The 23180-nt window shown below is 45.3% G+C and overlaps 1 protein-coding gene across 4 annotated transcripts in view; it reads left to right on the top strand.

Annotated features, from left to right (window-relative positions):
• The window catches only part of LOC115153087 (echinoderm microtubule-associated protein-like 4), an 89780-nt gene that overhangs the window by 45140 nt on the left and 21460 nt on the right, over positions 1-23180 (top strand). For 2 of the 4 annotated variants that reach the window (XM_029698138.1, XM_029698136.1), the window contains exons 2-13: positions 1911-2093; positions 11882-12023; positions 12724-12945; positions 15580-15720; positions 16076-16101; positions 16514-16549; positions 19557-19680; positions 19907-20056; positions 20773-20842; positions 21844-21954; positions 22768-22863; positions 22983-23117. In XM_029698138.1, the coding sequence (XP_029553998.1) occupies positions 1911-2093; positions 11882-12023; positions 12724-12945; positions 15580-15720; positions 16076-16101; positions 16514-16549; positions 19557-19680; positions 19907-20056; positions 20773-20842; positions 21844-21954; positions 22768-22863; positions 22983-23117 (1436 nt within the window). The remainder of the gene's footprint in view (positions 1-1910; positions 2094-11881; positions 12024-12723; positions 12946-15579; positions 15721-16075; positions 16102-16513; positions 16550-19556; positions 19681-19906; positions 20057-20772; positions 20843-21843; positions 21955-22767; positions 22864-22982; positions 23118-23180) is intronic. The other 2 variants (XM_029698137.1, XM_029698139.1) reach the window with 2 other exon arrangements.

Here is a 23180-nt window from a genome sequence, read left to right as displayed (position 1 = left end):
ACCAGATGCGACAAGTACGCCTTCACAGACAAGCAGAAATCCAACTCTGGAACTATGATATGCCCGTAGAGTATATTATGTTCAATAATATATTGAACAATTTTGCAAATCAAATGTTTTTTATATTTTCAATATTCATAAACTAGACATTACAGAGCAAGCGTTAACTTCATATGACACAATTGTTTGCATTGTAGCACCTACAGATGAAACATTATGAAGTCTTTTCATGCATGAGTTCCAAATATCTCGGTTGCCCCAGAGTGAGTGATAAAAAAAAATATAACAATTATGTACTCACGGTTTCAACATGTGATTGTTACGCAGCAGGACAGTTGACCCACGCTGCCCACAAACCAAGCCACGCTGCCTGCTAATTATTTATAGACTGTTTCAGCTTGTCAATTTTGTTTTATTTTTTTACAAGTTTTATTTTCTAACAACAGTTTGAATTGAGGTGTGTTCCTCTTCCTCATTAATTCACATAGAAGTAGCCCATTTCACAGTTGTGGACAATACATGTTTGAGGCTTTACTGAGAAGAACAAACTTCTCTTTTCAACTAGAGCCTAAGCACTTCCCCAGTGTTTCCCCAGATCAAGTAGGCAAACATTTACGCATCTCCTGTCAGAAAATAACTTACGCAAACTTTTTCCCCCTGGCACATTTTCCAGCTGGCACACACATTGTCTTCATTGTTGTTTTCCTTAAGAACGTACACATGTCCAAAGTTATTATTACTATCAAAGTAAGTGCCTTATTACGTTATCTTTATAGTTTCTGTATATCGTGTTGTTGTTTCTATTGTAGCACACCATATGAATGTATGGAGAATAAATATTTACTGTTTTATTCTCATGTTTTCAAGTACTGGTGACAAATAATGCATTCCGATTCTTGCATATATTCAAATGGACACATATGATGTGTATAAAATACTTTTTGGATGGTTGTACTGATTATGATGAGCTAATGCTAAGTTAAATGCTAGATATGTGTGGCGCCATGTTTGTTGACATCATACAATGCGTTCTGATTGTCACGTAAACGTCTGTCAGACCAAAGATGTTATAACAAAATGAGGTGAAAGGATGCTTCACTCGACTGACTTAGATTGAAACTATCGTTTCTCAGGTTTGCCAGCCCTTTCCAGGGGTTTTGTTTTTATTTAGCTTATAAACTTCTCCTGTGTTCCCCCCATGTATTGATAAATCCCCCATCATAGTAATATTTCCTGTATCATATACCCCAATGATACCTTCCCCCTCCCCAAATTGGGGTCACCCAAATCTGGCAACCCTGTTTAGCTTTCACACTATGGCTAAACTAGGCGGTAGGCTTGTATTTGGGGTGACGATCTCTGAGGTGATAACATTTTATTTGCTTTGTGATTTGTCAAAAAACTGTAAATGACTCGTCATGCCACGTGCTCCGGTTCTTGTATACACTGTAACACGTACATTGAAGATTGCTAAGAAGTGGCCAAACTTTGACTTTGTTTTTGAATTTTTTTTATAGTGAATGAATTTCTTGGATGAGGGAGTTTTTGCTTGTCAAACATAAACAAACATTAAAAAAATGTAGCTGCTGTTAGCTTAGCTGACGCATCTCTTTTCTAAACAATATTACATTTCTCCCTTGCCCTCACCAGAGATGTGGTACATTTAAAGTCTAGCTGTTTGGTCGCTAACTTTGTTTTTTTGTCAGCGCAATCTGTTATTTAGACTGGTTTATGGAATGAGTTTGGCTGTGGATGTGTACCGTGAGATGCTTGGATTATGAAGTTCGCATTTGTCTTTTACAATAAAAGGTGAAATTGGGTAAGGCCAAAATGTTTGTGTGGGTCTCTTTGGTGGGTGGATGACTAAACGTGTGTTGTCTACAGTATCTAACCCCGTCTCTTCTCTGTAGATGACAGTATCTCGGCGGCGAGTGCGTCTGATGTGCAGGATCGTCTGTCGTCTTTGGAGCTGCGGGTCCAGCAGCAAGAGGATGAGATCACCGTGATGAAGGCGGCGCTGGCAGACGTGCTGCGACGCCTGGCGCTGTCCGAGGACACGGCCACCACCGCCAAGAAACAGACTAGCACCAAAGGTAGTCAGTCACCCCTGAACCCTGAACTGTCTCTGTCGTCACCATCACTGTCCCCATCTGAGGCACTCTCATGATTATACCTGCAATCTGCAGGTTTTTGTAAACCCTCAGATATCTCCGTGGGTAGGTTCTCAAAACCTGCAAAGGACAGTTTTACAAGCACCCTCTCCCCCACCATAAGCTGATCATGCACTGTCAAATACATCTGCACTAGCTTCTGTACCATTTACCATAACTTCCTTCCAGCAATGGAAATTCCATTCATCTCCACTTTCCCAATGGCTCGTTCAGCCCCTCTCCTCTCCCTTGCATTTCCACACCAGGTGGTAGTTGTGGAAGAGAGCGCTATCCTGTATTCCTCCGCTTGTTTACATTAAGGAAGTTCAGGACGGAGCCATAACCTGGATCTGTTAACAGTTCCACTCTGACCTTGACCCCCGGCTTTTATTACCCTCTCACACCTATACACAGCAACACATGATTACACATCCCATATAATCACAATCTAACACTATATTCTCAATGACAAATGTACTCTGCGCCATTTTCTTTCACACAATAGCCCAACCTCTGGTTAACACATGAACACTGTGCCATAGCCATTCCTCTCTCTGAGTTCAGTGATAAAATGGAGGCTGATATACCCAGCCAGCATTAGGACAGAGAGGAGGGGAAGGGAATTTCATTCTCAGCTCTGAGGGAAAGAGAGCGAGAAAAAGTGATTGAGCTCAGTTTTAGAGAGACAGAAAGGGAGAGAAGGATATTGCATTGAGAGAGAGAGGCTGAGACACAGAGAGAGGCTGAGACACAGAGAGAGGCTGAGACACAGAGAGAGACACACACACACAGAGAGAGAGACACACATACACACACACAGAGAGAGAGAGACACATACACACACACAGAGAGCGAGACACACACACAGAGAGCGAGACACACACACACAGAGCGAGACACACACACAGAGAGCGAGACACGCTGAGACACAGAGAGCGAGGGAGAATGAGACACAGGGAGACAGACACAGACAGAGGTTGTGTGTCGTGCCCATGGTCATTGGGGAGCATCTGGGTTCTGTAATTGGGCTTCAGTAATAACCACCACTCTCTCACCTATAGACATGACTGAAGTTAGTTAGCCAGGCTATCTGCACACAATAAGACCCTCTCTGTGTGTGTGTGTGTCTCAGTCAGCAGGGGGCCCTAATTGTGGATGGTGGAACATGATCTGTGTGTATGGCGACTCTGCAGCCTTGTCCTGATATTTGACTTTCTCTAATGGAGCCAATTACTGTATATGATGATGTGGAAGTGTCTCTCTGGGTAGTGTCTGGGCTGGGAAACCATGCATGGCTCCTAGATACAGAGAGATCCTGGCCCCGTTACAATACTTTAAAAAGAAAATGCATCCTTCCTTCCTCTCCTGAGGTAACCACTGATCCAACATGTATAGAGTGAGAGCAAGGTTTTCATTTCAATGCTTTCACTTATCCAGTCACATCAGATTAGAATTCCTCCAAGGAAATAAGGCGTATTGAAACGTATTGGAACAGGACCCTTACTGCATGTGAACGGCAGGATAGGAGTTACTGTATCGTGTGACAGCACTCGCCCGGTGCCACCCTTGCTTAGCTCTTTCGTGCCACATCCCTCTACCCCCCTATCCCTCTGTCCATCATCTGTCACGCCTCCCTCCAGCCTCCTCTGATCCCTCGTTCCGGTCAGCTCTCCATTCCGCTGGTCACCTCTCATTATGACGTCACTCTCCTACTTAATACCGTCCATCGCCATAACGACGACCCCTGGCCACCCCTTGCTGTGTGTGCGGGTACGACTCTAGAGTTCATCAGCACTCCTGGTACATTGACTGATGTTATTTAGGGGTTATTGAGTTGATGTGTTACGGGATTGGCAGTTTGTCACGTACAGCTTTCTGTACTTTAACTCTGTTGTGCTGCTCTCTCGGTGCGTGGGCAGTAATCTGGGACCGAAGCAGACAGGAAGCAAAGGAAATCACATGGTTTAGTTTCTCTGCAGACACCCATGCTCTGACTTCAAAGCCAACTGTTCAGAGTATGCAAACCTCCACTGCCCCACATATACATACATACATGCATACACACACACACACACACACACACACACACACACACACACACACACACACACACACACACACACACACACACACACACACACAGAGAGAGCACGAAGGCACACACACGGCCCCTTCCTGCTCTTGTTAACTTATTCAAGACCCAGAAATATCTTCCTCTCTCGTTCAGTCTTTCTTTCCCCTCTATCACTTGCATTATTGGCCAGCACTGTATCCCTTTCTCTCATTCTCATGTTTGTAAACTTCTCTTTTTCCAGCCCCCTATCTTTATCTTTCCAGCCCTCGTTCTTTATCTTTCCAGCCCTCGTTCTTTATCTTTCCAGCCCTCGTTCTTTATCTTTCCAGCCCTCGTTCTTTATCTTTCCAGCCCTCGTTCTTTATCTTTCCAGCCCTCGTTCTTTATCTTTCCAGCCCTCGTTCTTTATCTTTCCAGCCCTCGTTCTTTATCTTTCCAGCCCTCGTTCTTTATCTTTCCAGCCCTCGTTCTTTATCTTTCCAGCCCTCGTTCTTTATCTTTCCAGCCCTCGTTCTTTATCTTTCCAGCCCTCGTTCTTTATCTTTCCAGCCCTCGTTCTTTATCTTTCCACCCTTTCCCCCAAATCTTTATCATGAACGAGGAAGCCAAGGCATACGAAGGTTTTCTTAGTGTGACACTATGAACACTGCAGACACACACACACACACACACACACACACACTGGCTTGGGGCTATCCTCCAGTTCTACAGACCTATGCATGCGTGCTCGTATACACACACACACACACACACACACACACACACACACACACACACACACACACACAAACAAACAAACAAACAAACAAACAAACCTGTCAATCACATGGCTTCCATGGGAGAGAGAAACAGGTTTATGAGATCAGGCCTCTTGCAAGGCATCAGTCGTTATTGATATGCAGTGCCTTCAGGATGTATTCACACCCCTTGACTTATTCCGCGTTTTTGTTGTGTTACAGCCTGAATTCAAAATGGATTAAAAAGAGGACTTTCTTCACACAATATCCCATAATAACAAAGTGAAAACATGGTTTCACAAAGGGGCGTGAATACTTTCTGAAGTCTCTAGAATGGGATTGATTTTGGTCGACCACTCATTAGTCTCATTGACTTTCTCTCTGGCCTTGTGTACCCGCATTTCCAGTCTTTTCCCAAACACACTCAGGCGGTCTTTTGTCTTGATGTTGAGGGGGAGGGGAGGAGACTGGTGAGAGGAGGAGGGAGGTGGTGGGGGCTGGTGGATGGGGTAGGGAGGCCACCGCCTCCTCCACCATGGTGTGTGTGTGTGTGTGTGTGTGTGTGTGTGTGTGTGTGTGTGTGTGTGTGTGTGTGTGTGTGTGTGTGTGCTTGGGGTGTAATGGGCCATGAAACTGTGCCTTGTGTCACTGACACTGTGCCTTGTGTCACCCCCCCCCCCCCCCCCCCCCCACACACACACACACACACATCGCAGAGAGGAAACACGTCGTTTCTACGCGTAGAGTTGGCGCGTCCGCCACTCTGTTCAGAGTTGCTAAGTGTTCTCGGCTGGCAAACGCTACCGTTGTGTCTGTGCCTTTTACAGAAGTGTCATAGAAGCTTCATTGGGGTACACAGCCTTCCCTGTAGCTCAGTTGGTAGAGCATGGTGTTTGCAACGCCAGGGTTGTGGGTTTGATTCCCACGGGCGGCCAGCCCAGAAATTTTTTTTATGAAATGTAAGTCGCTCTGGATAAGAGCGTCTGCTAAATGACTAAAATGTAAATGTAAAATGTAAATTGGGAGGAAGGATGTTTGTTATGCTTTTTACGTCTGCCTTCCCTAATCCTTCCCTTTTGTTCTCCCACGGATTAGACTCTTAAATCAAATCAAATCAAATTTATTTATATAGCCCTTTGTATATCAGCTGAAATCTCAAAGTGCTGTACAGAAACCCAGCCTAAAACCCCAAACAGCAAGCAATGCATGTGAAAGAGGCACGGTGGCTAGGAAAAACACCCTAGGAAAAACTCCCTAGAAAGGCCAAAAACCTAGGAAGAAACCTAGAGAGGAACCAGGCTATGAGGGGTGGCCAGTCCTCTTCTGGCTGTGCCGGGTGGATATTATAACAGAACATGGTCAAGATGTTAAAATGTTCATAAATGACCAGCATGGTCAAATAATAATAATCATTGTAGTTGTCGAGGGTGCAACAAGCACGTCCGGTGAACAGGTCAGGGTTCCGTAGCCGCAGGCAGAACAGTTGAAACTGGAGCAGCAGCATGGCCAGGTGGACTGGGGACAGCAAGGAGTCATCATGCAAGGTTGTCCCGAGGCATGGTCCTAGGGCTCAGGTCCTCCGAGAGAAAGAAAGAAAGAGAGAAAGAGAGAATTAGAGAGAGCATATTTAAATTCACACAGGACACCGGATAAGACAAGAGAATACTCCAGATGAAACAGACTGACCCTAGCCCCCCGGCACATAAACTACTGCAGCATAAATACTGGAGGCTGAGACAGGAGGGATCAGAAGACACTGTGGCCCCATCCGATGATACCCCCGGACACGGCAAAACAGGCAGGATATAACCCCACCCACTTTGCCAAAGCACAGCCCCCACACCACTAGAGGGATGTCTACAACCACCAACTTACCGTCCGAAGACAAGGCCGAGTATAGCCCACAAAAATCTCCGCCATGGCACAACCCAAGGGGGGGGCGCCAACCCAGACAGGAAGACCACGTCAGTGACTCAACCCACTCAAGTGACGCACCCCTCCCATGGACGGCATGGAAGAACACCAGTAAGTCAGTGACTCAGCCCCTGTAATAGGGTTAGAGGCAGAGAATCCCAGTGGAAAGAGGGGAACCGGCAAGGCAGAGACAGCAAGGGCGGTTCGTTGTTCCAGCCTTTCCGTTCACCTTCACACTCCTGGGCCAGACTACACTTAATCATAGGACCTACTGAAGAGATAAGTCTTCAGTAAAGACTTAAAGGTTGAGACTGAGTCTGCGTCTCTCACATGGGTAGGCAGACTATTCCATAAAAATGGAGCTCTATAGGAGAAAGCCCTACCTCCAGCCGTTTGCTTAGAAATTCTAGGGACAATTAGGAGGCCTGCGTCTTGTGACCGTAGCGTACGTGTAGGTATGTACGGCAGGACCAAATCGGAAAGATAGGTAGGAGCAAGCCCATGTAATGCTTTGTAGGTTAGCAGTAAAACCTTGAAATCAGCCCTTGCCTTAACAGGAAGCCAGTGTAGGGAGGCTAGCACTGGAGTAATATGATTAAAAAAATTGGTTCTAGTCAGGATTCTAGCAGCCATATTTAGCACTAACTGAAGTTTGTTTAGTGCTTTATCCGGGTAGCCGGAAAGTAGAGCATTGCAGTAGTCCAGCCTAGAAGTAACAAAAGCATGGATTAATTTTTCTGCGTCATTTTTGGACAGAAAGTTTCTGATTTTTGCAATGTTACGTAGATGGAAAAAAGCTGTCCTTGAAACAGTCTTGATATGTTCTTCAAAAGAGAGATCAGGGTCCAGAGTAACACCAAGGTCCTTCACAGTTTTATTTGAGACGACTGTACAACCATCCAGATTAATTGTCAGATTGAACAGAAGATCGCTTTGTTTCTTGGGACCTAGAACAAGCATCTCTGTTTTGTCCGAGTTTAAAAGTAGAAAGTTTGCAGCCATCCACTTCCTTATGTCTGAAACACAGGCTTCTAGCGAGGGCAATTTTGGAGCTTCACCATGTTTCATTGAAATGTACAGCTGTGTGTCATCCGCATAGCAGTGAAATTTAACATTATGTTTTCGAATGACATCCCCAAGAGGTAAAATATATAGTGAAAACAATAGTGGTCCTAAAACGGAACCTTGAGGAACACCGAAATTTACAATTGATTTGTCAGAGGACAAACCATTCACAGAGACAAACTGATATCTTTCCGACAGATAAGATCTTAAACCATGTCTGTTGAGCAGTCATAATCTCATACTCCGTTGTTCAACCACTCCCCCTCCCTTTAATCCCTACATATGTAGACAGTTACTCTCCTGAAGTTTCCGGTAATAGGTTACACGAGGAGTCGGCAACCTTTCTCGTGCGGAATGCCGAATTTTATCTTACAATTTCTACCGATCTGCGTGCCTGTTATGGTTTTCAGATGCACATTTTCGTCTAACAGTTTAATTTCATTTATAATAAAGTCATCGTATCTCAAAATCATTCATGTGGTTAATCGAAATTCGATCCAAATGAAAATGATACAACGCTAAAGAAGAAACTTCTGTTGCCAACTATGTAAGAATAGCCTACAACAAATAAAAACATTGCAGTCTGCAGGTAGAAAATATCCTATTAATCGCATTGGCTATGCATGGCCTCTCCAATGAACTTGAAACGGTGTATCAACTATCAACTTGGGTCCAGCTCACACTAGCACACGTGTAACGTTGTATAAAATATAGCGTTAGGGATAAGAACTCATCAGGTAGACTCATTTTATGACGTTTCCACTGGATCTGAGCGTGACATTTTCCTCTTTCACGCTGAGTTTGTTATTGAAAAGGGAGAGGGCTAGAAATATTTTTCAAATACAATTGAGGAACTATTGTCATTCTCAATGGGTTTAAAAACAGACTTTGTTTGCTTACTGTTTTGAGGTGAAGAAAACATTACTTTGTAAATCTCCACTGCTCATTAGTGGTGGTGCGTTAAGCCAATCAGAAATAGCATCAGATCCCCAAATGGGCACATTTAGGCTATATGCCTACATTTGCGCGCAGACCAGGTAGCCTATAGGCTGACTTCTATGCGTAATCAGGTGCATGTCCTTACTCAACATTGACAGTAGTGCTCCAAACAGAAGACTGTCTAAATTGACAAAACTCGTAAATGGAACGAAATAAATCCAAACTTAGCATAGGATGTCCACTCTGCCAATGAGAACGGTAAAAAGACTGAAATAATAATATAGTGAATATATGAACAGAAGTGACCGTAACCAAACAAACATTGTAGATTAGGAATGAACGGTAAATGTAGGCTACTACTTGATGTATGCAATGGGGACTTGATAGACACTAACAATCAATGCAAACAATTCACACAATGAAGTTATGAAACAATGAATGTGCACAAATTGGCAGGAGAGAGAACGTTCTGGAGAGAGACGTGCATTGTGCATTTTAGCCACTTCCCCTTCTTCTTGGACTGTGCCATTACGTGGCTCCGCAATGGATTAGTCTCAGCCTCTGCAATGGATTAGTTCACTGCCATGGGTGTGAATCAGACAGGCGACTCGTGTGCCATTAAAAAATATATCTACAGTAGGGGGAAAAAAGTATTTGATCCCCTGCTGATTTTGTACGTTTGCCCACTGATAAAGAAAGGATCAGTCTATAATTTTAATGGTAGGTTTATTTGAACAGTGAGAGACAGAATAACAACAAAAATATCCAGAAAAACGCTTGTCAAAAATGTTATAAATTGATTTGCATTTTAATGAGGGAAATAAGTATTTGACCCCCCTCTCAATCAGAAAGATTTCTGGCTCCCAGGTGTCTTTTATACAGGTAACGAGCTGAGATTAGGAGCACACTCTTAAAGGGAGTGCTCCTAACCGCAGCTTGTTACCTGTAAAAAAAGACACCTGTCCACAGAAGCAATCAATCAATCAGATTCCAAACTCTCCACCATGGCCAAGACCAAAGAGCTCTCCAAGGATGTCAGGGACAAGATTGTAGACCTACACAAGGCTGGAATGGGCTACAAGACCATCGCCAAGCAGCTTGGTGAGAAGGTGACAACATTTGGAACTGTCAATATCCCTCGGCCTGGGGCTCCATGCAAGATCTCACCTCGTGGGGTTGCAATGATCATGAGAACGGTGAGGAATCAGCCCATAACTACACGGGAGGATCTTGTCAATGATCTCAAGGCAGCTGGGACCATAGTCACCAAGAAAACAATTGGTAACACACTACGCCGTGAAGGACTGAAATCCTGCAGCGCCCGCAAGGTCCCCCTGCACAAGAATACATATACATGCCCGTTTGAAGTTTGCCAATGAACATCTGAATGATTCAGAGGACAACTGGGTGAAAGTGTTGTGGTCAGATGAGACCAAAATGGAGCTCTTTGGCATCAACTCAACTTGCCGTGTTTGGAGGAGGAGGAATGCTGCCTATGACCCCAAGAACACCATCTCCACCGTCAAACATGGAGGTGGAAACATTATGCTTTGGGGGTGTTTTTCTGCTAAGGGGACAGGACAACTTCACCGCATCAAAGGGACGATGGACAGGGCCATGTACCGTCAAATCTTGGGTGAGAACATCCTTCCCTCAGCCAGGGCTTTGAAAATGGGTCGTGGATGGGTATTCCAGCATGACAATGACCCAAAACACACGGCCAAGGCAACAAAGGAGTGGCTCAAGAACAAGCACATTAAGGTCCTGGAGTGGCCTTGCCAGTCTCCAGACCTTAATCCCATAGAAAATCTGTGGAGGGAGCTGAAGGTTCAAGTTGCCAAACGTCAGCCTCGAAACCTTAATGACTTGGAGAAGATCTGCAAAGAGGAGTGGGACAAAATCCCTCCTGAGATGTGTGCAAACCTGGTGGCCAACTACAAGAAACGTCTGACCTCTGTGATTGCCAAAAAGGGTTTTGCCACCAAGTACTAAGTCATGTTTTGCAGAGGGGTCAAATACTTATTTCCCTCATTAAAATGCAAATCATTTTATAACATTTTTGACATCCATTTTCTGTTTTTTTTGTTGTTATTCTGTCTCTCACTGTTCAGATAAACCTACCATTAAAATTATAGACTGATAATTTTTTTTGTAAGTGTGCAAACGTAGAAAATCAGCAGGGGATCAAATACTTTTTTCCCCCACTGTATGTATTTGCTACTGCTCGACTAAAATAAATCTTGGTCGACCAACAGCCTGTCGACTAATTGGGGTCAGCCCTAGTAGACAGTGTCTCCTTCTCTCTCTCACAGCGCTCTCTTTCTCTCTCGCTGTTCGCTCTCTCACTCTCACACGCTCTCTCACACTCACTCTCTCTCTCTTTCTCTCTCTCACACTCTCTCTCTGATACATGAACTTTCCTCCCATTGTATCCTAATGTACAGATAACAGCCAAAATAAAGTGAAACACCAACATAAAGTGTCTTAATAGGGCGTTGCCCCAACGAGCCGCCAGAACAGCTTCGATGCACCTTGGCTTAGATTCTACAAGTGTCTGGAACTCTATTGGAGGGATGTGACACCGTTCTTCCACAAGAAATTCCATCATTTGGTGTTTTGTTGATGGTGGTGGAAAACACTGTCTCGGGCGCCCCTCCATTATCTCCCGTAAGTCTTCAATTGGGTTGAGATCTGGTGACGGAGAGAGAGAGACACACACACACACACACACACACACCATTTAAACCCCCTACGCTCCTTTGAGACCCCTCTTTCAAAGTCATTGAGATCTTCTAGCCTCGGTAGCCAAAATAATGGGCAACTGGGCATTTTTCTACATGACCCTAAGCATGATGCAAGGTTAATTATCTCAGGAACCACACCTGTGTGGAAGCACCTGCCTTCAATATACTTTGTATCCCTCATTTGCTCAAGTGTTTTCGTCAGTTACTGCGTAGGTTTTTACTGTCCCCTCTGACTGTGTTCTCTCCTGCCCGTTGTAGGCCAGACTCCCCTGCGCGAGGCCTACTCTATGTCCTGCATCGCCAACGGCAGCTCCAGCAGCCGCAAGCCCAGCCACAGAGACCGAGACAGCTCCACAGTCTCCGTCACCAGGAAGGATACCTTCTCCTCAGCTGCCAAGAGGTACTGTACTACACACACACACACACACACACACACACACACACATAAAGTTACATATGCTACACACACACACACACACACCATTCAACAACAGTCATTGCACAACTCTAGACCTGCTTGTATCAGATGGACAGCCATTGATGCAGAGCCTGTATTGATACATTTTTTTAGCTTTGAAATGCCACATTAATTCCTCCCAGAAAAGAAACTGTTGAATGTTGATCACGTGTTTAACTTTCTCCCTTGCAGCTTGCAGTGATTCAGCAGAATAAAGCCTATACACTTCCCTGGTTCTTTCAGGACAATGACGTAGTGATGGAGTACCTGTCACAGCATGTAGCTAAGCCTATGGCTAAGCATTGCTGAGCACGTCCTCGATGAGTAACTAGATATTAATCAAATATACTGACCTCAGCTATTCACTGCCTATGCAGGAAGTTGAGGCTTTGCAGGTCTCTCAGTAGTGAAGGCTGTGGGTAGAAGTTGCCCAGATTTAGGATCATTTTACCATCAACGGTGTCCTGGTATACCCCTGTGTTTCGTTATTTGTCACTTTTTGTCCTCCTATATATGTTCCATCTGTTTGTGTCCCCTTGTACCCCATGTCTCCACTGGTTGTGTCCCCTTGTACCCCATGTCGCCACTGGTTGTGTTCCGCTGTTTGGTTATCCTCTGGTTGACCCCCTGGTTGTCTCCACAGCGGTCAGACAGCGGAGAGGAAAAAGGACAAGCCTCAGATGGAGGGCATCAAGGAGAAGGAGGAGGGGCCCTCCCAGCCCAACCAGGCTAACGATAAACCCTCCCCTGCCAGCCCCGTACAGCCCTCTCCGTCCCCCTCCATCTCCAGCCACCCCCCCTCACCTCACCCCCCTCAGTCCCAAAGGCAGGCCCCGGAGAGCAAGGGCACCTCCCCAGCCAAAAGGTTCCTAAGATGCCCACTTTGATCGTCGATTTTCCCCCCCCCACCTTACCAACGCAATGCCCTCCGACACTCTGAATGCTCTGACTTTAGCTTTTACCTTTGACTGGTTGGCATGCTTCTTTAGATCGCTTTCATTTGAACCCATTTGGTTATTAACTTATTCTCTCTATTCTCTACCTCTCACCTGTACTTTCAGCTATCTTTCCCTGTACAGACTCAGCCACTGCAGACCGTAGCTTCTCAAACTGCATCACTTATCTTTCAGACTAGTTGTAGCACCGCTTGTAGCAAAGCCCTTTCATTCAGAGATGAGGAGAGGAATGGTTTGCATATGACCCTTCTGCACTCATCTGCAACAGTTTGAGCTCTCTCTCCATTAGGAATAGGAGAGGCCCGATCTGTCATGTACTAGCTGTGCTTCGTACCATTCAGGACACACACACACACACACACACACACACACACACACACCAGCCCTAGACTCCCACACACACGCCAACACACACACGCTCCAGCCCCAGACCGACTGCTCTCACTAATCAAAGCACTGCCTTCACACTCATTACCCATAACACAGATCAATAGAAATTATTCTCAGAAACATTGAGAACCAATTAAGTTTCACAAAGAGCACCCGTGAACCCATCCCTGCCTATTAGACTGGGCAAGTGACCGGTTATTAGTCAGGGCCGCTGCCGTGCCAAGAACGCTAGCCGGAAAACGTATCCGCTGGCAATTGTGTGTGTGTCTGTCCACCCAATCTGAAATGGGCCAGGCTTCTAAGCAGCGCACTGCACAGTCGGGGCTCTTTCTGGGGTTGAGTATTATAGGGTGATTTTTACCTCTTAAATGGTCCTTTCCCATGCTATTCAATCCTCTGGTTGGATTGGAAGTATCAAGTGGGCTTCTATTTCTATTTTTGAAGATGTGAGTGTACCATTCAGGGCTTTTAACCAACAGACACAGAGTTTACAAAACATTAGGAACACCTTCCTAATATTGAGTTGCACCCCCTTTTGCCCTCAGAACAGCCCCAATTCGTCGGGGCATGGACTCTACAAGGTTTCGAAAGCGTTCCACAGGAATTCTGGTCCATGTTGACTCCAATGCTTCCCACAGTTGTGTCAAGTTGGCTGGATGTCCTTTGGGTGGTGGACCATTCTTTATACACACGGGAAACTGTTGAGTGTGAAAAACCCAGCAACATTGCAGATCTTCACACACTCAAACTGGTGTGCCTGGCTCCTACTACCATACCCCATTTGTGGGTAAGACGTACGAACGTACACAACCCATGTCTCAATTGTCTTCAGGCTTAAATATCTTTCTTTAACCTGTCCCCTGCCCTCCATCTACACTGATTTGAAGTGGATTTAGCAAGTGACATCAATAAGGGATCATAGCTTTCACCTGGATTCACCTGGTCCGTCTGTGTCATGGAAAGAGCAGGTGTTCTTAATGTTTTGTATACTCAGTGTACGTTACCTATCTGCTGTAGAGCAATGATACTGTACCAGTACTGCGTGCGTGCGTGTAGTAGGGTTATGGAGAAATTCTGCTCAGGCTAGGTTGTTATTTTCCCGCCAAATTCCATGCAGGCAGTTAGAATAAGCATAAGATGTCTGGATGTCTTTCCCTTCCTGTCCCTGTCTCTCCCTCACCATACAGTAGATAAGGAGAGATTACAGACTCTATAAATGTAGCAGTGTAACGTTCGTTGAACCTCCCCCAACATTCAGCCCCAGTCCTATCTGCCCCCCTCAGCGTCACTATGGCCCCCTGGAGGTAGAACAAAACGCCATGCAGAAGTGATAAAAAAAATTGTTTTAAACTGTTACGTCTCGCAGTTTAAACCCCCTTCCTCCTCACAGCTTCACATGAGGAGTGGTGTTCTTCACGCTCGCGCTCTTTCTCTCACAATCCCTTCTCTCTCTCGCTGTTCTCTCTCTCGCTGTTCTCTCTCTGCTCTAGCCGTTCTCCAAACCTTCCATTCTTCACTTTACTTGCAGTGTGATTCTTACAGCCAAACTCACTGACCTCCTCTGTCTGCTGAAGCCTGGGGGGGGGGGGGTTTGACTTGTTCAGCCAGTCCGTATGTACTAACCTGTGACTTGGGTGGGTTTTCCCCTGTGTGCCCGGCTACAGCAGCGGGTATTGATTCTACTCCTGAGGGTTGCCTGCTACTCACCTGGGTACCTCTGAGGCACTGTATCGCTGCATTTGTGCGTGTCTGTTTCAGGTCCGGATTAACCCTAAGAGGCGTACCATGAGTGAAATAATTCAATTTTAATTAAGTGCATTAAAGTTACAGCGTTTTTTTTTCATTGTCAGGTCACTTAGTGGCCTGGTCAGGTTCAAGCTCTGGGCCATACTTTTAATGTATATGGCATAAAACTGCAAACAAATTATGTAGTTCACAGTTGCATACTTTAATGCACTTTTTACAGTTCAACAAATTGAACAAATTCAAACAAATCTCCATTATCACCATGGCACTCATCCGTTCTCCAGCTTTCTTTCTGTCTAGCCAACTGTCTTTCTCTCTTCCCCTCTATCTGTTTCTGTGGTATAAAACAAACAGTTTCTTTTTTGTGTGCACCCTGTACGTCCCTCTGTGTGTGTGTGTGTGTGTAGGGGTCACAGTGCGAAGCGGGGTACGGGAATGGAGCGTTCACAGAGTAGTACCTGGGAGAGTGGCGAGGAGAGCAGGAACAAGCTGGTGAAGGCTGCTTCCACCTCCAAACTGCTGGCCAAGGTGGTGAAGAACGCAGACAAGTGAGTGGCTGATGGGACACGCGTCACAAATCTGATGTGAACATATGTGTCAAAGTGTAATGCAAATACGGGGATGCACAATAATTGAATTCCTGTCTATGTTTTGTACTAAGAGGTGAGACTGGCCTGCATTCGTTTATGGGGTATTCAGTATTCATTCGTTTATGGAGAGTACCTTTTCAGATATTACACTATCTTCCAAGAATCGGCCCTTAATTCCCTATATTGTGTTCATCCAAAGTCCCTCCTTAATAGAGAACGCTGTTAAATTGGCCCAGCAGTCAGATAACCTTTACTGGTTTTGTAGTCTCAAGTCACAGTCTGACCTTATTGTTATTTCTCCATTCTCTTCCAGGCATAAAGACCCAGTGATCAGCCAAGGTGAATATACTCTCTCTTCTATGTTCGTCATCCACCACCGCGTACTGGAACCCGCTAGAGCTATGTACTGCGGTATACCGACACATCTGTTTACAACCAGATCGTTTATTAATGAAGCTGTACAATATGATACAATGTAACCTAAAGTGTGCTCTCGTTGGGCTTATGAAAACGCTGTGCTGTACTGTGTAGGTTTGAGAGTACCTTTTTAGGCCAGAGAAGAGCTGTAATTTCAAAGCCTAGTGTCTTGTTGTTCCTTCCAAACATGTCTCCTTTCCTTCAACATAGTCCTTCATCCTATTGTGTAGACCCAACTAGTCATCGTTGCTGTCTTCAGATCATAGCTCTTCTCCCCTGTGTACTATCATTGTGTGTGTGTGTGTGAGTGACATTGTTTCTGTCTCATGACCAGCCAAAATGTCAACCCGTGAAAAAAACAGCCAAGCAGGTAAGTTGTCAGATAGCGAGGAGAGCTACCAGCCTTGGGACGAGCGCTTGCCCCACCCTCTCTGCTTTTTGGCTTGTCTATCTATCTCTGACATTCCCTTTCTCATGTCAAACACAGACCGAATCTCGTTTCCATCTGCGTTCTTTCTCTCTCTCGCTCTCTCGCTCCCTCAAATACAGAAATCTCTCAATCTCCCTCTACTTTCTCACCCTCCTCCATTTATTGTCATCAGGCGATGCCCGACCTAAATAAATGGCATCGCTGTGCCAGTATGCCCTGCCCCTCCCTGGCCCCTTGCCACTTAGCGGAGTGTCGTCTGGTTAAAAGCGTCCCGCTCTTGGCTCAGGCAGGCTGCCTCTGGTCATGTGAGGAAGGTGGTTGGTCTTGAGTCTGCTGGCTGGGGCGCTCGTTTACCTCCACAGACACACTTTGGACTGGAATTCAGCTAATTCAACGAATTCAGCCTTTTCCCGGCATTATTGACCACAGATACAGTACATTCGGAGAGTATCCAGACCCCTTGACTTTTTTCCCATTATGTAACGTTACAGCCTTATTCTGAAATTGATTAACAAAACATTTTCCTCATCAATCTATACACAATACCCCATAATGACAAAGCTGAAAACAGGTTTTTAGATTTTTTTCTTATCTTATTTTCACAGGTATTCAGACCCTTTGCTATGAGACTTGAAATTGAGCTCAGGTGCATCCTGTTTCCATTGATCATCCTTGAGATGTTTCTACAACTTGATTGGAGTCTACCTGTCGTAAATTCATTTGATTAGACATGATTTGGAAAGGCACACAGCTGTCTATATAAGGTCCCATAGTTGGCAGTGCATGTCAGATCAAAAACCAAGCCATGAGGTTGGAGGAATTGGCTGTAGAGCTCCGAGACAGGATTGTGTCGGGGCACAGATCTGGGGAAGGGTACCAAAATATTTCTGCAGTATTGAAGGTCCCCAAGAACACAGTGGCCTCCATCATTCTTAAATGGAAGAAGTTTAGAACCCCCAAGACTCTTCCTAGAGATGGCCGCCCGGCCAAACTGAACAATCGGGAGAGAAAGGCCTTGGTCAGGCAGGTGACCAAGAACCCGATGGTCACTCTAACAGAGCTCCTCTGTGGGGATGGGAGAACACCCATCTTTGCAGCACTCCACAAATCAGGCCTTTATGGTAGTGGCCAGACGGAAGCCACTCCTCAGTAAAAAGCACGACATTCTGCTTGCAGTTTGCCAAAAGGCACCTAAAGGACTCACACCATGAGAAACAAGATTCTCTGGTCTGATGAAACCAAGATTTAACTCTTTGGCCTGAATGCAAAGCGTCACGTCTGCAGGAAACCTGGCACCATCCCTATGGTGAAGCATGGTAGTGGCAGCATCATTCTGTGGGGATGTTTTTCAGTGGCAAAGATGAGCGGAGCTAAGTACCGAGAGATCATTGATGAAAGCCTGCTCCAGAGGGCTCAGGACCTCAGACTGGGGCGACGGTAGAGGCAACGCAGGAGTGGCTTCGGGACAAGTCTCTGAATGTCCTTGATTGGCCCAGCCAGAGCCCGGACTTGAAACCGATCTAACATCTCTGGAGACACATGAAAATAGCCGTGTAGTGACGCTCCCCACCCAACCTGACAGAGCTTGAGAGGATCTGCAGAGAAGAATGGGAGAAACTCCCCAAATACAGGTTTGCCAAGCTTGTAGCATCATACCCAAGTAGACTCGAGGCTGTAATCGCTGCCAAAGGTGCTTCAACAAAGTACTGAGTAAAGGGTTTGAATACCAGTTTTTGCTCTGTCATTATGGGGTATTGTGTGTAGATTGAGGGGGAAAAAACAATTTAATCAATTTTAGGTATAAGGCTGTAACGTAATGTGGAAAAAGTGAAGGGGTCTGAATACTTTACAAATGCACTGTGCAGTAGGGGAAAGGATTAGTTGGGGAGAATACTGCAGACAATGGCTAAACGTATTACGGGGTCCAAGGCAGTGTGTTGGCCTTTAGTGGTACCAGTACATTCTATCTAGTAATAACTACATAGGTCCTGGGATGAATTCTGGCCCTTCAGTTTGAGTCTACTGTATGCTCCTCCTCAATCTGGGAAAACTGGAAGAAAGCCCTTGCTCTATTTCATGAGCAATGGTTAAGTTTGACCCCCGTCCAACCATCTCCCTTTCGTCCTCTCTCACTAGGAGAGTAGAAACACACATTCCACTGATCCCTGTCTACCACAAATCTACCCCCCCTCCCCTTTTTTTGCTCTCTTTTCCCATCTTTTCTTTTTTCTATCCCCCCATCACATTTTCTTATTTCAGCTGAGTTTGGGGTTGCTGAGTCACTGCTTTGCGCCACTGCACGGCTCCCAACGCTTCTCTCTGTCTGACTCGCCGTCTGTCTGTATATCTATCTCGGTCTATGGACTATCTCATCCCTGGATGAGTGGAAAGCACGTGCAGCACACTAACTGAACTCATTAGGGTTTTCAAGGCTTTTGTAGGTTTTTATGTAAAAAAGAGAAAAAGTGTTGCCACATTAAGTGGTTGTGTGTGACGGTGTGGAGGGTGTTGAGCAGTCAGGCTGAAGTTATCTTTAGGTTCGTGGACTAAAGTCATGTCATGCACTCTCACTTACGCTCTCTGACTCATGACTCTATATTAACCTTCATTAAACAAGAGGTATTTGTCTGAACCACAGTCATTTTTAATGCTTTACCGTAACAGGGTTTTCTGTTAAGGTAAAACATGAGCCACCACTACTCAGGCCTGCTTCTTTGAGTGTTTGCTCTAGCCTGCCTGAATACTTTGAAATAGTATTTGAAAGTACTTATACCTACTTATACTTATACCTGTGCTTATACCTGTGCTAATACTGTATGTTAAATGTGTTTTCAAAAGCATGGGGTTGGTGTTACCAGAATTCCTCTCTATGTAGCAAGTCAAAATGGCGATCGTGATATAGTTAGCTAAAAAAATAAAAATAATGTTTTGTCCGTCTCCTTCGCAGAGGGAGACTACATCAAGATGTTCATGCGAGGTCGCCCCATCACTATGTTCATCCCCGCCGACGTGGAGAACTACGAGGACGTGCGCACAGAGCTGCCTCCGGAGAAACTCAAACTTGAGTGGGTGTATCCTTTCTTCTTAGCGGGGCTTGGCCCCAAACACTCTCTTACTCCGTTTGTCCCTGACCTCGGTGTCTCTCTCTTGTCTGTCTGTGGGTCTCTGGGCTCAGACACATGTCAAAGCAAAAAGGTGGAGGCCTTATAGGTCTTCACTTTCACCTGTCCAGTTGTTTTCACGTGGCAGATGATGGAAAGGAGAGTAGTGTTGTGGTTCCTTGAGTCCTTATGTCAGGTATGGCTACAGGGGGAGAGACTGCAGAGCCAACGTGTACCTGCTCCCTACAGGGGAGAGTGTATACTTCATAGCCTCCGTGGTCGTGCTCTTCAACTACGAGGAGAGAACACAGCGCCACTACCTTGGCCACACTGACTGTGTCAAATGGTGAGCTGCTATCCTGTTCTCCAGTTCTGTTTTTTGTCAGCCTGTGAGTATTGGTCAGCCTTGGTTGTGTAGTATCAGGTAATGAATTCCTACAGTAGCTTACACACCGTCATGGGCTGTGCATTCCGCATACAGTAGATACACTAGATTCAGATGATACAACAATGTGTCCCTCAGGGTCTGAATAATGTACAAAACACTTCATTGCAAAACCTTTTAATGTGGATTAAGCAAATAGTTGTCGCAGACACAATGGTTCAGCTTAACTGTCTCCAGGTTCCATCCTCTCCGAGGCCTCTTAAGATAAAGACTATGCAAATGAGATATAAATGTCTTCTGTCCGGGTGGTAGACAAGTGGAAGAGACAAATTAGTCCTTGTGATGGCAGAACCCTGACACAGAACTGTCTTTGTTTGAAACGAAAAGCCTCACTTCCTCCCACAGGCTGTGGGCCAGACGGGCCAACGGGTCAGCTCAGACTAGCAGCTCCCTCTCAACTTAATTTTACACCTGACATACTCCTCTCATTACGACGGATTGTTTCTGACTAGGGGTTTTTAATAGGGAGGTAGTTTCAGACATTTAAAAAATAAATAATAATGTTATTGGTTTGACAATCTCTTCATGTTTTGTTTCTCATTTGTATCTGTCCATGATTTTCTCTTGCTCTCTCTCTCGCTCGCTCGCTCTGTCTCGCTCTCTGTTTAACTCACTAGCCTTGCCGTTCACCCCGATAAGATCCGCATTGCCACGGGACAGATTGCGGGAGTGGACAAGGACGGCCGGGTAAGTCACACTCCCACCACCTCACCCATTACTAAACCCCTGACTTCCTGCTAGCTAAATCCTTTAATGATATGTTCGGATGTGTGATATTTCTTTGTTCATGTACATTTCATGTTTGTTCATCCGGATTTAGGAGCACAGATGCGGTTTTCTTTCCTATCATTCATTCATTCATTCACACACACACACACACACACACACACACACACACACACACACACACACACACACACACACACACACACACACACACACACACACACACACACACACACACACACACACACAATGGGCAAGTCACAGGGCTCCAATGTCACCTATGTAACGCCATGGGTTTTTCCAAGTGAGTTTAGTAGTCTTATTCCAGCCCGCTGAATACGGAGAGACGCCTGTGGTTATGTTTAACAGCATAATCCTTGTTTGCACTAGATCTCTTCTTGTGTACGGTTATCGTATTCCTGCTCGCGTTGCACAATAAGGCTCACTCACGTCTTTGACAGGCAGACCCAGACACAGGTGCTCCATATTTACTCAACCATACCAATAATCAGTGCGATCATGCAACTAATTATATTTAAGCTCTCTGGGTCTAAACATGCCAAACTGGCTCTAACCTTCCTGGAACAACTCTGTAGAAGAGTACCCTACCTGTCAGCCAGCCTGATCCTGCACAACTCACTCAATGACTACTTGTTAAAGGCTTTCTCAAGTTTTTAAAATGGCTTCCTTTCCTCACCTCCTTCCCACATTCCTTCATGACCACTGATCTTAGAGGATCTGATAGATGAAAAGCAATTGGGTGGAAATCTGTCCAGTCCTTTTATCTACAAAAATGATGTTGGTGTTCTCTTCTCCTCCACATCTACCAGTGATTGTGAAGGGAAGGAATCAAGGGAAAGGATGCTGTGAAAAAAGTATACTGTAAATGCAGCCGTAGTGTCTGAGTTTGGTTACAGTGATGGCTTGTTAAATCATGTGTATCTCCTCTTCTCTCTCTTTAGCCGCTGCAGCCCCACGTGAGGGTGTGGGACTCGGTGAGTCTGTCCACCCTGCAGGTCATCGGCCTGGGCACCTTTGAGAGAGGGGTGGGCTCCCTGGCCTTCTCCAAAGCGGTGGGTACCCGTAGCACCTCTAATGGTATAATCCATGAAGTGTTAGTCATTATGAGAATTGTGGGAACTGGTTTACTACATTAAATGAAACTCCATTCTGGCTGGGAAGGGTACATATCACACGCATCTGATAGATCACTCACATCACAGCCAGTGGATCTAGATTAGAGGTTCTACTCAGTTCTGGGGTTCTAGGTGCTGTGTGTTTCTGGACTGAGCCCTTTCATGATCAGGCTAGTGGGTCAGACTGGTGTTATTGCGGTCTTGAATACATCATAGGTTCTCTAATCAGTAGTAGTTTAAGGTTCCTATTCTCTCTCTGTCCTCAGTTAGCACATTCCGGAACACAGCTTTTTAATGTCTGGCTCCCTTCAGACGCAAACCCGACAAAACACACCGTGACCCATTTTCCATCCAAACAAACACAATCACGCTCCCACACACGCACGCATTCTAAGTGATTCATTATCCCCTTATGGGATCAAAGGTCTAACTAAGCAGTGGATTTTCCCTATCAGATAATGGTGAAGCTTGAATGAAGGTTATCTTATGCTGTTGTTGATGTCATTATGCCAAATCTACTCAATGGCTGACCACTTAGAGTATTGTTTAGTCCGGCCTGCATACATGGCTATTTTGCAACATGTGGATTCATCTTTAGATTTCCGTGCCCTCTCACCAACATATAGTATGTAGCTGTGAATTGGCAGGCCTAACCTGGAATTATATTATTATGTTATGCCATATTAACTGAATTGCAGACAGTAGGTTCTGTGCTTTACTGACATGACATGCCCTGTCTTTCTCCTACAGGACTCCGGTACACACCTGGCGGTGATTGATGATTGTAACGACCACATGTTGACTGTCTGGGACTGGCAGAAGAAATCCAAAATTGCTGAAATCAAGGTCAGGGAAACCTGGGGTGTTTTTTTTATGCTGTGCAATTCTGCCTAAAATACGTAAAGCATTTGATGATTTGGTTCTGAAATCCATTTTTTATTTTTGACTGTTTTCACCTCCTGCAGTCTACAAATGAGGTGGTGCTTGCGGTGGAGTTCCACCCTACTGATGCCAACACCATAGTAACTTGTGGCAAGTCACACATCTTCTTTTGGACCTGGGCTGGCACCTCGCTAGCACGCAAGCAGGGCATCTTCGGGGTGAGGACATTTTTCACTTGTTCAGTTCTTAAAAACCACTTCAATTACTTAAAAAGATCCGCT

This window comes from Salmo trutta, chromosome 18 (assembly GCF_901001165.1).
Source record: "Salmo trutta chromosome 18, fSalTru1.1, whole genome shotgun sequence".
Lineage (NCBI taxonomy): Eukaryota > Metazoa > Chordata > Actinopteri > Salmoniformes > Salmonidae > Salmo > Salmo trutta.
The sequence above is the reverse complement of the archived record's forward strand: the minus strand, read 5'-3'. Positions and strand labels throughout refer to the sequence as shown.